This window comes from Rhea americana, unplaced genomic scaffold, assembly GCF_003343005.1.
Source record: "Rhea americana isolate MKP2758 unplaced genomic scaffold, rheAme1 scaffold_13, whole genome shotgun sequence".
Classification (NCBI taxonomy): Eukaryota; Metazoa; Chordata; class Aves; order Rheiformes; family Rheidae; genus Rhea; species Rhea americana.
This window is the reverse complement of record NW_028185372.1, coordinates 9,596,657-9,608,804: the sequence shown is the minus strand read 5'-3', so window position 1 is coordinate 9,608,804 and position 12,148 is coordinate 9,596,657. Positions and strand designations below refer to the sequence as shown.

Below are 12,148 nucleotides of genomic sequence, written 5' to 3'. Positions count from 1 at the left end.
ACAGACAAATAACCTGGAAGCATAAGTATGAAAACAAGTGGTTAGCAAAATGGGACCTGAGGAGAGGTATATCAGAGGGACTGTAATGAAGGCGGGCTTGCTGGTACTGCAGCTTGTGATGAAGGTGGGGTGTGAAGGCACTTCGAGGTGCCTAAAAACCCTTAGGAAAAGGGAGTGAGCAGGAGATAAATTTGGAGGGGAGATAAGAGTGAGATTGTTATGCAGGACTGTTAAAGTAAGAACAATGAGGAGTTGTTGGAGAGAGCGAAGGAGAGAGCAAGGAGCGCGGCATCCCCCTTGGGAGGGCAGAAGGGGCTGGCGAGCCACAGCCTGGCGGAGGTGGGATGGATGGAGGCCGGAGGAAAAGGGGCTGCTTGTCAACATGTGCAGCTGCCTGCAAGGCCAGCAAAAAGGCAAATCATGTGTGAAGGTTGCACAGATGAATTGAGAGACACAGCTAAGTGAGACACTGAAAGGGRAATAGGAGCAGCACTATTTGAATATAATATATTAAAATATTTTCTATGGCAGTGAGATATGGGGAGGGTTAATGAGTATTTAGTTTTGCAGCAAAAATGTTTTACACATGCAGGTGGTGTTGCTTGCAAACTAGATGTGCTAGATAATCTTTGTGAGTTCTGATATTACTGGTGGTACTATGACACCTCACAGTCCTGGTGTGGAAACAGTTGATTCATTAGAGTGTAATTTGCATACTGATTATAGCCTGACTAATTATTGTATTTAAAGGGAGTAAGCAGACATACTGGCATCCTTCCTCTCTCCCTCCTACCTTACTTCTTAGTTAGAAAATTAAAGTTCTCAGTAGTAAGAGCAAATGTTGCAAAGCRAAACTTTTTCTCCTATCAGTGAATTGAACTTTAAATGGAGATGGTTAAAAAATGAATTTAAGCAGCTGCCTTTTATTTATATTTTTCCACTTTACTGTAACGGTTAATCACAGCATGGTTTCTTGAGATAACGCTTTATGGCATGGAAGTACCTTGTTTGACATATAAAGATTACAAAATCATATTGTTGTGCTTACCAATTTGGCTATAAATTAGCACCAAGCTTAGTGCAATGTGGTCAGCTAATGCTCCCTGGTCTGTATTTCACATGCAGTGTGCTATTAACCTTCTCCCTATTTTTTTCCATTCTGCTTCCTAAAAATCTTTCCCAAAACAACTTTGTTTCCATTAATTGCAGAAATACATATTTCTGTTTTGTTCTATTTTCTTGCAGGCAGCATCATAAAATCTTAATCAAGTGAAAATGGCCTTTAGCAATCTGACATCAAAGGCTATACTACTTTATGATGAATGGATTAAAGATGCTGGTGAGTCATTTCAGTCTAAAATTTATTAACTTTCAATGATTTTTTGAATAGTATTGTATAGCTATTCTAAATGTACTGTTTATCAGCAACTTAAAGTAGCTTTGCCTTCCTGTAAATGTTTCTTAAGACTTGTCAAGTGATCTATTGACATTTTTAGCTCTAAAGAACAGAATAGTTTCTGCAATTAAAAAAACAAAAGAAAAAAAACCCTGATACTTATGGACTTAAACTCRAGACTAAATAAAATATAGATAGTGATTATTCTATAAGGGTTTTCTGGCTTCCCAGAAAACAGTAGTTTGTATTTTTCTGCAGTATTGAACATAAAGCTTTATTTTTTTTATTGCAAAATTAATGATATTTTATCAGTTAATAGAGCTAAGTGCTCAGTGTTACTGTATTTTGCTTTTGCTGATGCCAACATAGTAGATAAAAGGAAGTACAAAACCTGATGAGTTATGATATTATCTGAAATTACTCCTCACAGTAATTCACTGTATCACACTCCTGTTCAGAAAAGGAACATTATTCTCTTGTTGCAGCTGGCAGGAGGATATTAAACATGCTTTAGTTTAACATTGTTTACCAAAGAAACAACAGAAGAGACCTCAAGTTTGGGGTTAAAACCATCTGTCTACGAGGCATCTGTCAGTCTTCCTCACCTCAGTAGGCCCATAGTGAAAGGGATTAACTGACCCTTGGGAAAAATGTGAGAAGCAATTATGGTCTGATCAATAAAAATACCCACCTTTGTGTTCCCCCAGAAGACGAGCCTCACTTGGAGATGCAGCCTCAGTGCTCTGCTTGCCTGTTATCTTCCTCTGCTGCCTCCCACGCTGTATTAGTGTGTGAAAACGTGGACTTTTCTTCAGGCAGAGCTTTAGCTGAAAAATCAGCGTGCTCCTGCTTCTGGAGTGCTGTCTCCCCTCTTGGTTGCAAGTGTGAAGGGTCAATGCAGAAGGAAGACTGGAATCTGGCAGGTGCTAAAACCTTGTGAGCCAGTTGATGGGGGTTTGTGATGAGTGTGTTCGGCAGCTTGCGCAGTGAATGCAGGAATGCAGAAACTTTCTGATTAAGAATGAGTAGCTTTTTAGGCCTTGACAAGCGCTGGAAAGATTTGACTTTTTTTTTTTTTTTTTTTTCCCTCTTCCCCCCAGACCCAAGACTGGAAGGCTGGCCGCTCATGTCTTCACCTTTTCCAACAACCATTATCATTGGAGCCTACATTTATTTTGTCACTTCTTTGGGACCCAAACTCATGGAAAATAAAAAGCCTTTTGAACTCAGGCAAATAATGGCATTTTACAATTTTAGTGTGGTAACCCTATCCTTATATATGACTTATGAAGTAAGTACAACATTTATTTGAAATATATTTATACATTTTGTGTATCTAACTATTGCCTACCATGTTTTGAGGAATTTATTAATAGAATTCCTCCTCCATAGTTCTCAAAAAAGCATTATTTTGGTTCTTGTAATTACATTCCTCCAGGGAGTATGCTAAACTAATTGAGCTGATACAAAAAAAGGGAGCAAGTCATACCTAGAAAGGAAGATCGTAAAATATTTTATGTGCCATTACATGTCACTTTAAAAATTAAAGGTCCTCCTACCTTATTTAATTTCCTGGGGCTGGAGAAGGCAAAGTATTACATATTTGTCTATYGTAATTGTTTCTCTCCTGCTACATGATAGTCAACAATGATGTTTCAAACACTGTATAGGCTATTTTTAACTGAAGACCAATCTTCAGTTAAATCTGGATTCTAAATCGCAGAAGTTAACAATATCTAATTTTGGAATCTTTATCCTTCTAAAAAGTCAATGCTAAAGATTTTTTTTAATAAGTAAATATTCTTTCTCTCAAAAGGAGTCTTGAGATTTTGCTGTAGTTGATGGTTCAAGTGAATGTTGGACTTTCAAGCTGGTAGAGACCACGTAAAAGCTATAATTTAGAACCARCTTTTAAAACTTATGACAGCTAATAGCTTCTTCAATAAAAAAAAATGTAGCTATTTAACAGTAGTATTGTGTGAATGACAGTCTTATACATTTGCCTGGCAAAACACCACTGTTCTAGTACTGACTGTCTTTGTGTTAAATGTGGTAATATGGCTGCAGCTCTTCKAGGTTTGGCAAATTGGTAATGAAAAGTTCCAAGTGATCCTGCCAAATCGCCAACTTTTCTGTTAATTCAATTTGCATAACTTTCAGCATGAGTTACTGCTGACTTTGTTTTAACAGTGTTTTAAAGTCCATGCAGCAGCTGCTATTTTGTGTAATGACTGTTGTGTTGAATGCAAGTGTTGGGTGAGATGTATGCATTTATTTTTTTCTCTACTCTTTGCTTTGAAAAATCCCCAGACTGCCTTCTTTTTGTGATTAGGTGTTGAGTTTGCTCTTAGTTTTAAACCCTTAGAAACTAAACCAAAAATAAAACTTGAAAAATCGAATGCTAATACARTATTTGATCTGCTGTCAAGGCTTCTATTTTAAAATTTCATGAAAGAATGCATAGAGACGCTATAACAGATTGAATCTCAGCCATTGTCTGGCTCTCAGCAAAAAGCTAATTCTTTTCCTCTTTGGATCCAAGGCATTTTGTGGGTGCTCTAGTATTGTGCCATCTTCATAGTGTTTCAAATTGTGTTTAATTTAAGCAACTGATTCTTTAAATCTTAAACATCTATTGCAGTTATAGAGTAAAACCTTCATCTATTAAGAAAACTGAACTTCCCATCATGCATGAGTGGTGGATTACCATGATTAATCAATGACAAGTATTTTTTTTTTAAAAAAGCAAATATAAGATCTGTAGTTCTAGTGGCTGGCAGGAGAGTGAACCAAGTGTAATTTTAACAATGTTGCTCTTTCTGAGTTTTAATATTTTCCAAGAGAAAAGATTACCTGTGATACTTGTTACACACAGTCCACTGATCCTGTACATCTGCTTTTGATTGTAAAACCTTAGCTTATGTCTCTTGTCAGTGAAAGACTAATTTCATCAAACAGTTCTATTATTAAGCAAAATTTTAAAAATTGTGAGGCTAAAAATACAGTGCATATTAATTCCTTCCTTGTCTTAATGACTTTAAACTATGCTTTTCTGCTGTACTGTTTCTCTTAAAATTGTTCTTAGAGCCAAACATCTCAATACTTAAAAAAGTTTAAAAAAGGTTGATTTGCTTTTATGATGTGATTTTCACAATAAGATGCTTATCCAGCATTTGTTTTGAGTTGCAGCTATTTATCCTCTTCAGTTATTAATGCTGAGGTAAAGGGATGTAGAGAGACAGTTCTCATACATAGGTGTGGTCCTGGAATTAGAAGTTTATTAATCTGCAACAGTACAGGATTTTATCATAGCTAGCCCACACAGAGGTAGATGACTGACAAGGTTACTGATTCAACAAGTTTTTAATGTTGTTTTTTTTCTCAAGCTTAGCGATTGCGAAAGTCAACTGGAATGAATTAATATTTCATAAGTCATCAAGTAAACCTTTGCCTTTTCCTTTTTTTCCCTCCCCCCTACCCGCTTCCCCCAGTTTCTTATGTCAGGCTGGGCCACAGGGTATTCATTCCGGTGTGATATTGTTGACTACTCGAGGTCACCTACAGCTCTAAGAGTAAGTTACCAAATGTAAGGCCAAGTGGTTAATGCTACACTGACTTTGTTTTTGGAAATCCTTTTTGAACAACCAAGTTCACTGCTGTAGAGTGGAATGCACTAAATGAAAATGCTCTTTGCATAATGGAGAGCATGTGAATTAACTGAAGGGGTTGGTCGTTTAGGAAAAAAAAAGCAACGTATTTGTTGGCTTGTTCACCTTGCTTCTAAAGTTCCATAACAATTAAGGGAAGTTTCATGTTTAAAACAAACAAAAAAGCCAACTATATAATTAAATCTCCTTCTTTCAACTTTGTGAACCACATACTTGTCCTTATACTTTCCCCATTATAGAGTTACTTATTTTTCCTGCGGCTTCTGTGTTATGATTTATGATTWTTATGATTTGACTATTTCTGATTTTTATTCTTGCAGATGGTACGAGTTTGTTGGCTTTACTATTTCTCCAAGTTCATTGAATTATTAGACACTGTAAGTATTTGTAAACTAATAAAATAAGTAGTGAAGTTTCCTCTTCACAGTCAAGGAACCAATGCTGTTTCAGGGATAGGGGCTATGAATTGCTCGTTTATTAGCCCTCAAACATCCAGTTATAGGAATGCCATCAAAGTGGTTACCCTTGTTGTCTCTTCTCATCTTGTTGTTCCATTACACTGTTGTTCTTTGATTATCAGGGAAAATGTTRATTTGCGAAAGATGCCTTTAAGAAAGGGAAGTCCTCAAAAATTGTATGTAACAGCTGAGCTATGTGTTATTGTGTTAAGCCATTGTCTCAACACTAAATATTGCAGATTAAAATTGGGATTGGTTAYGTTGATTTTTTCCTCTGTATTATCTTCAGATTTTATCTTTCACCTTTTGAATATTTGCATCAACAACTCTGAATACAGCATAAATTGCCGTACCTGCCTGCTTCAAATTCACATGTATACCTTGGTTGGTGACTGTAGATGTGGCCAATGTTAGTCCTGTACTCTAAGCTGTTTCAAAGAAAGCCTGAACAGCAATACATTAAAGCAGAGTGCAGGCCTTACTTGCCCCCAGCAGCTGCCTGCCTTCTCCTCTCTGAGATGGACCCCTTCTAGCAGGGCTGGCTTAGCGATTCTCAACGCCACCTTCTGAGCTGGTTGTGATTTCAGGTTGCCTTACTGTGTCAGGCACAACAGCAGTGACTCAGGAGCTGACTAATGAGCAGTTAGGATGTCCTAAGGTCTGCAAGGAGTGTTACCCATTTCACTTTCATCTACAAAAACTCATGATTCAACACCTGAAGATCATACTGACTGGGCCAAATGGAATGCTGATGGAAGGACCAGGAATGCTGAAAGAGAAAAACCTGACCAATTTAGTGCTTCGTTTACCTTTGCTACCCCGTAGTTAGATTGTCCCTTTGTAATTACTCCTGGGCCTGAAAAAAATCTTTTAAATTTTATTTTGAATCCTTCCAATCAGGTACCTGTTTTTCAGCAGTTTTTTTGATTTTATTGGTAAGGTAATTTCTTGGCTGTATTTAACAGACAAGCATTTCCAAACATTTTTGCTGGAACACTAGACTCTTCTGCTGTATTCATTTTCTTGTCCTCTGCCCTTTTCATGACCTGATTTCTCCTCGTACACTTTTCTTGCTGTTTCTTTCCTTAACACTYCCTTCTGTGTCTGTTTGTTTAAATGTACCCAGTCAATTATCCATTAAGAAATAATGGATAATCCATTTCTTCTTCCTAATGCTATCTTTTTCCAAGGCTAGCTAAGTCAGAGTTCATAATAATGTGCTACTTCCCTAACTTAGTATTTTCTTCTGTATGTATCTGTTGCTAGTCCTTCAGTTACTCATTTCAAATGGCTTTTTTTTAGTAGCTCAAGGGACTTAAAATCTGATATTTCTAGATACTTTTCAGTCAGAGTAAGTCTGTCTTACACTCTCCGTTGTAGTCACTGATGATGACTCAACCTCGGACATTTGTTCTCAAAAGCCAGAGAAAACTTCTATGGATTTTGGTGGATTTTACTTACTAGTTTGTTTTTTTTTGAAAATTTGCTACTCAAGTTTGGTGCCTCAGTTTCTCTACTTCTCATGAGACTGCAGCTGTGAAGAATTTTTAATTGTGTAGTAGTGAGCATATAGTTTACTCAAAGTCTGTTGGTCTTGTGCATTTTCTGTAACATTGTTAAAATATGTTTCAGGTTTTTTTTGTTCTGCGTAAGAAGAACAGCCAAGTTACATTCCTGCACGTCTTTCATCACTCCATTATGCCATGGACCTGGTGGTTTGGAGTYAAATTTGCTGCAGGTAGTGGAATGACAATTTAAGCTGTACACATCTGTTAGCAAAAGTTTAAAAAGGGAAAAAGACAAAATTTATTTAAAGAGCAGAATTAAAAATCTCGTGAACATAAATGTTTTAAAATATAGATGTCTATAATTCTCATGTAACAGCTGAAATCAATGTACACTACAATTTTTAAATGGATGATCAGTTCTTATTTGACAGCATTTTGTGCACTCTTGCTTTCTGCTAGGGGAAGAAGGCGCAGAGGAGAGAGACATGTATAAAACGAGCATTTTTACATGCAAATAAAAACGTGATTGCAAAATCAGAGGTGCTAGGGGAGAAGTATGGGGCAGGTATTCTGCTGAAACTTCATTAAAGATGTCTGTCTGTGAAAAGTAAGAATTGAATTGGAGGGGAGAAGTGTGTTCTCATTGTTCTTAGCATCCTTTGTTTTGCCTCCTTTAGAAGTTACTCAGGCTTTGTTTCAGTTGTTTTTACTGGCCTTGGATCACATAACTGGTGCTTATTTATAATACTCTGGCCTTCACAAACCTACTAACATATTTTCTGGGACTTATTCATTATATAAGCTTAGGCTGTATCCATATTTGAATTGTGTTGAACTGAAATTTTTTGTCCACTTCTTCCTCTACCTTACTTTCACCTTCTCCTCCCTCTACTCTGAGTCTTTTAATTTATTCTTGCTTAAATCTTTCTAATCCCCTGACCCTACTCTCCAGTCTCTCTGAAGAGTGAAAAGGGGAGTGATCCTTGCATTTCATTTACTTACGGTGCATCTTTCTATGCTATAGTGTTAGTGTGTATCACTAATAAATATAGCATGCCATGAGAATATCCTGAGTGGGGAAATGGTTTCCTGAGGGGAGAGTGGTTTTTTTTTTTTTTTTTTTTTTTTAAGCATTCAGCATAAGCAAGAGTTTTTACCAAGGAATAGGACTTTTATACATATTTCTTCAATCATTTTCACTGGCATGTTATTTTTCCTAGGAAAATAGGTGACAAATTGGTAAAAAAAACAAAAAAAAACAAAAAAAAACTATGGCTTATTAAGTCTGATCTGTTAGTGCTTATTTTTGTGAATTAAAAAAAAAGGGGGGGGGAATAGTAGTCCAGAAGGTGGGGTCTTTTTGAAGGTTTCAGTGTACAGATTTTTCTAGTGTATAATGGGATATATTTTTTCTGTAGTTGYTTACTTTCTGTTACTGAGAAGCTGGTGTCTTGGCCATGTCTTTCTCAGATGTTCCTGTGTGACTGATGCTTTAAATTAATGATGAAATTGTAAATAGTTTTCTCAATGTAGAGTTAAGTATGTTTTTAGATTTGCTAAGAATTCCCAGCAACTAATAGTCCCTCCTTTTCCACCTTGAAAAGTTTCCATTATAGGTGATTAACTTTCTGGCTTTTATCTGGACATCAGATCAGTATACCAGCTACAAGCTTCTGTTTAGCATCAGATTCAAATTTCCCGTGTGATAATTTGACAAATACTTTCTGCAAAGTGTGCAAGATCTGTCTGTTTTGTCCTCTGATAGTGATATTCCCTCATATTCATGAAGAGCTGTGTGTTTCTAACCCTCTGTTGCTTATCTGTATGTTAATCTTCCCAAATATTATTCCATTTGATAATTTAAAATTGTTTCCTAGAATGTCAGTCCTGTTGATGTTTATCTGGTATTCAATTTCATCACTGTTTGTCCTTCCTTCTAAATAGAGGTATTATGGTCTCTACTGATGAAGCTTTGGAACCTGTTTTTAAAAAAACAATAGGTTTGTGAAAAGAYGCTGATTTCTCTCTAACTTGATATCAACAGGGAATTGTACATTGATGCTTATGTATGGTGTTGCTTTTTGGAGCACATTTTTGTACTGTTTATTTTTTTTTCCTGCTTTAATATTTTTTTTTAATATCCACTATGCAAGCCAGAAAGTACGTATATTTGGATTGTAGGAACACTTCAGAATTATTTTCAGAAATACAAATAGCTAAATTTCAAAGATAGGTTGCAGTCACAGCTGAAGTGGTTGTGATTTATGAAGCTGGAAGGCTAGTATGTGTGAGCTACTACAATCACAAAATAAAATTTATTTTTAATTTGAATGATTCTTAATGGAAAATTGACTTTTGGTTACAAGAATTTCTCTTCAAGTGTCTGGCTTTCATGATTTTTTTTTTYCCCTGGTACTTAATATTTTCATGTTTGTAGTTCAGAAATACTTTCCTGCCTGTATATACCACTTATTGGCTCATTTTTACCTGTAATTTCTGTGTTCATTAAAATAAAATTACTTTTGGCAGGATCATCTAATTCCACAATTGATCCATGTGAGAAGGAAACATTCCCGTGTTCACTTTTTAAAATGTTTCTGTCTCACCAATTTCAGTTATGAGTTTGCCCCAAAGCAGGGGCTTACTTGGCCTTAAATTTCATTTCCTCTGTCAGYGTGATTTTTGAGGTGGAGAATGGATTTGTGGGACTTTCACTTAGCTCGTGACTCTTCAAACTTAGTATCTGAAACTGTGATTCCTTCCCTGGAAATCTCTGAGAACTACAGCTTATTCTCTAGACCTGTGCAGAATTTGTGACACCTAGAAAAGAAGCATAAAGCAGGAGGAACAGTTACCACTAAATTCTCTGAGCATATTTTAATGAGGAAAAAAAAAGACACTAAAATTTCTTGGGTGTACTTAGATCAGTTAGGCTTTATTGCTATTTTAGAAATGATTAGATAAGCTTTTACTGAAATGGGAAACTGCTGAGACTCTTCATAATTGGTGTCAGTTCTATGGGCTAATCAAAGTCTGTATGTTTGGAGTATGTCCTCCTCCCCCTACCCCCCAACAAAGTGCCAGGATCCCCAAGGTAGCTTTTTAAATACATGATGCAATAATGCTACTATATTTTGTTTTTCTACAGGTGGTTTAGGGACATTTCATGCTTTGTTAAACTGTATTGTACATGTCGTCATGTATACTTACTATGGAATCTGTTCTTTGGGACCAGCCTATCATAAATATTTGTGGTGGAAAAAATAYATGACAACTATACAACTTGTGAGTAATTTTCTGTTTGACTTGAACATCTCTCAGGAAGCTGTTTGTGACTAATGCAGAGTTTATGCAGTAAATTTCTACTTTGCTTTAATTAGTTTCATACAAAATCTACTCAAATCTGCTGATTTCAGCATTTGCAATAATCCCTTAGATTTACACACAAGAAGTTTTCAGTTATGCAGTATTTGGTGAATAAACTTACAAAACTTACTGCCTGTGTAAAAATGATTAGAATATAAGTTTTCACCAGGAAAAYATACAAATAATTTATTAATGCACAGAATACACATGTAAATGTTAATGAGTAAAGCAAAAAACATGTCACCTTAAGTATTTCTTAAGAATTTCTTGTCCGTTCTTTCACAGAAGTTGATTGATTTTAAAGAATTTACTTCTCTTTACTTCTCTATAATTATTGCAAGAGCATTTTTTCATTAACTGTTCTGCCAGCAGCAAATCACTTTGAAATGGTTACTACTCTGGCTACTTTTTCATGCCCCGCTGTTTTTAAAGTTGAATTCTCAAAACTCTGGTTCTGACTAAACTATAAGTCCGGCCTGACCAAAGAGACTTTTGCTGATGGAGGAGGGAAAGGAACAGGGAGAAGTAATCATGGCTGTTAATTGCTTACACCAGCTCTGATGTTAATGGAAGAATTCATGTAACTAAGGTAGCCTGAACAATTACAGCGAATCCAAAGTCGTCTTGTTCTGGTGGCACAACCTGTGTATTATCAACTTTTCTTTTATGTGGAACTTTTTTCTTTAAAATTCTTCATTAAATTGTTTATTGGGACCCACAGGCCTTTGTGTAACATGACAGCGTGTCAGGTAGGGAGGAGGGAAACTTATGTTCACCAGTCCTGCTGGCTGTTTTTTCTGAAGGAGTTTCCCATTTGTCACTAGTCAGATGCGTCTACGTGTTTTTTGTTTCTTCTCTGATCTGGAAAGTGCATACTCCCTTTCTCCTAGTTAGGGCTTATCCATGCTGCTTGTAATACCTTTTCACTTTATCCCAGGACTTCCCTTTATTGTGTGAAAAGGTTTTTCAGTGGGGTAATGTTTTGGGGGCATGCTAATGTCCATCTCTGTAGCAGACAAAGCCTCTCCAACTTAGTTCTTTCTGTATGTGAGGTATGCTGAATATTTTTGAACTTGTATAATAAGTTTGTCTTGTTTTTTAAAAATACTTATTTTTCCTTATCTATCTTCTCCAGGTCCAGTTTATTATGGTTACAGGCCATATAGGACAAATCTACATTATGGATGATTGTCAGTACCAGTATCCAATTTTCATGTTTATTATTTGGCTATATGGCTCTACGTTTTTAGTCTTGTTTCTCCACTTCTGGTACCATGCTTACACGAAGGGGCAAAGACTACCAAAGATGACTAGAAATGGGATCAGCAAAGATCAGTGAAACAAACTCTTGTTTATAAAGATGTGTATATCTCAAAGTGAAACCCTGTACTACTTGACAATCAAGATATTTAGGTGCACACACTACACTGTGTATATTTTGTATGCTTTTTTCCAAAACAGAGCTTGTATTTTTACCATAAGTTATTTGGGTTTCAGAATTTGGGGGGTGGGAGGGAGGGGAACAACGTGGATCTCAGATTAAAAAAAAAAAAAGTTGTGTTTTTTTTTTCTTTTTTTTCCCCAACAACTTGTTCATTTCTGTTCTGTTAGAAGTGACTGGATAGATGATCTCTATCTAGAAGATGCATGCAAATGCATATATTCATTGGGAAAATTAAAATGTATATGACAAGTACATAGTACTTTGAACACTGAGCAAAAATTACTTCAACTTGTTGTAGGTTGTTGAGA

General features: G+C 36.1%; 1 protein-coding gene across 2 annotated transcripts; it reads left to right on the top strand.

The window, feature by feature from the left end:
• The first annotated feature begins 1,249 nt into the window (after window positions 1-1,249).
• On the top strand, window positions 1,250-11,903 carry ELOVL7 (ELOVL fatty acid elongase 7). 2 transcript variants are annotated; one of them, XM_085326265.1, is made up of 7 exons: window positions 1,250-1,339; window positions 2,497-2,687; window positions 4,888-4,968; window positions 5,385-5,441; window positions 7,155-7,260; window positions 10,179-10,315; window positions 11,532-11,903. In XM_085326265.1, exons 1-7 carry the CDS (start codon window positions 1,276-1,278, stop codon window positions 11,733-11,735), a joined length of 840 nt encoding a protein of 279 aa, XP_085182391.1. In that variant the 5' UTR covers window positions 1,250-1,275; the 3' UTR covers window positions 11,736-11,903. The 2 variants fall into 2 exon arrangements, with proteins under 2 accessions (XP_085182391.1, XP_085182392.1); XM_085326266.1 differs by lacking the exon at window positions 4,888-4,968.
• The last annotated feature ends 245 nt before the right edge of the window (window positions 11,904-12,148 follow it).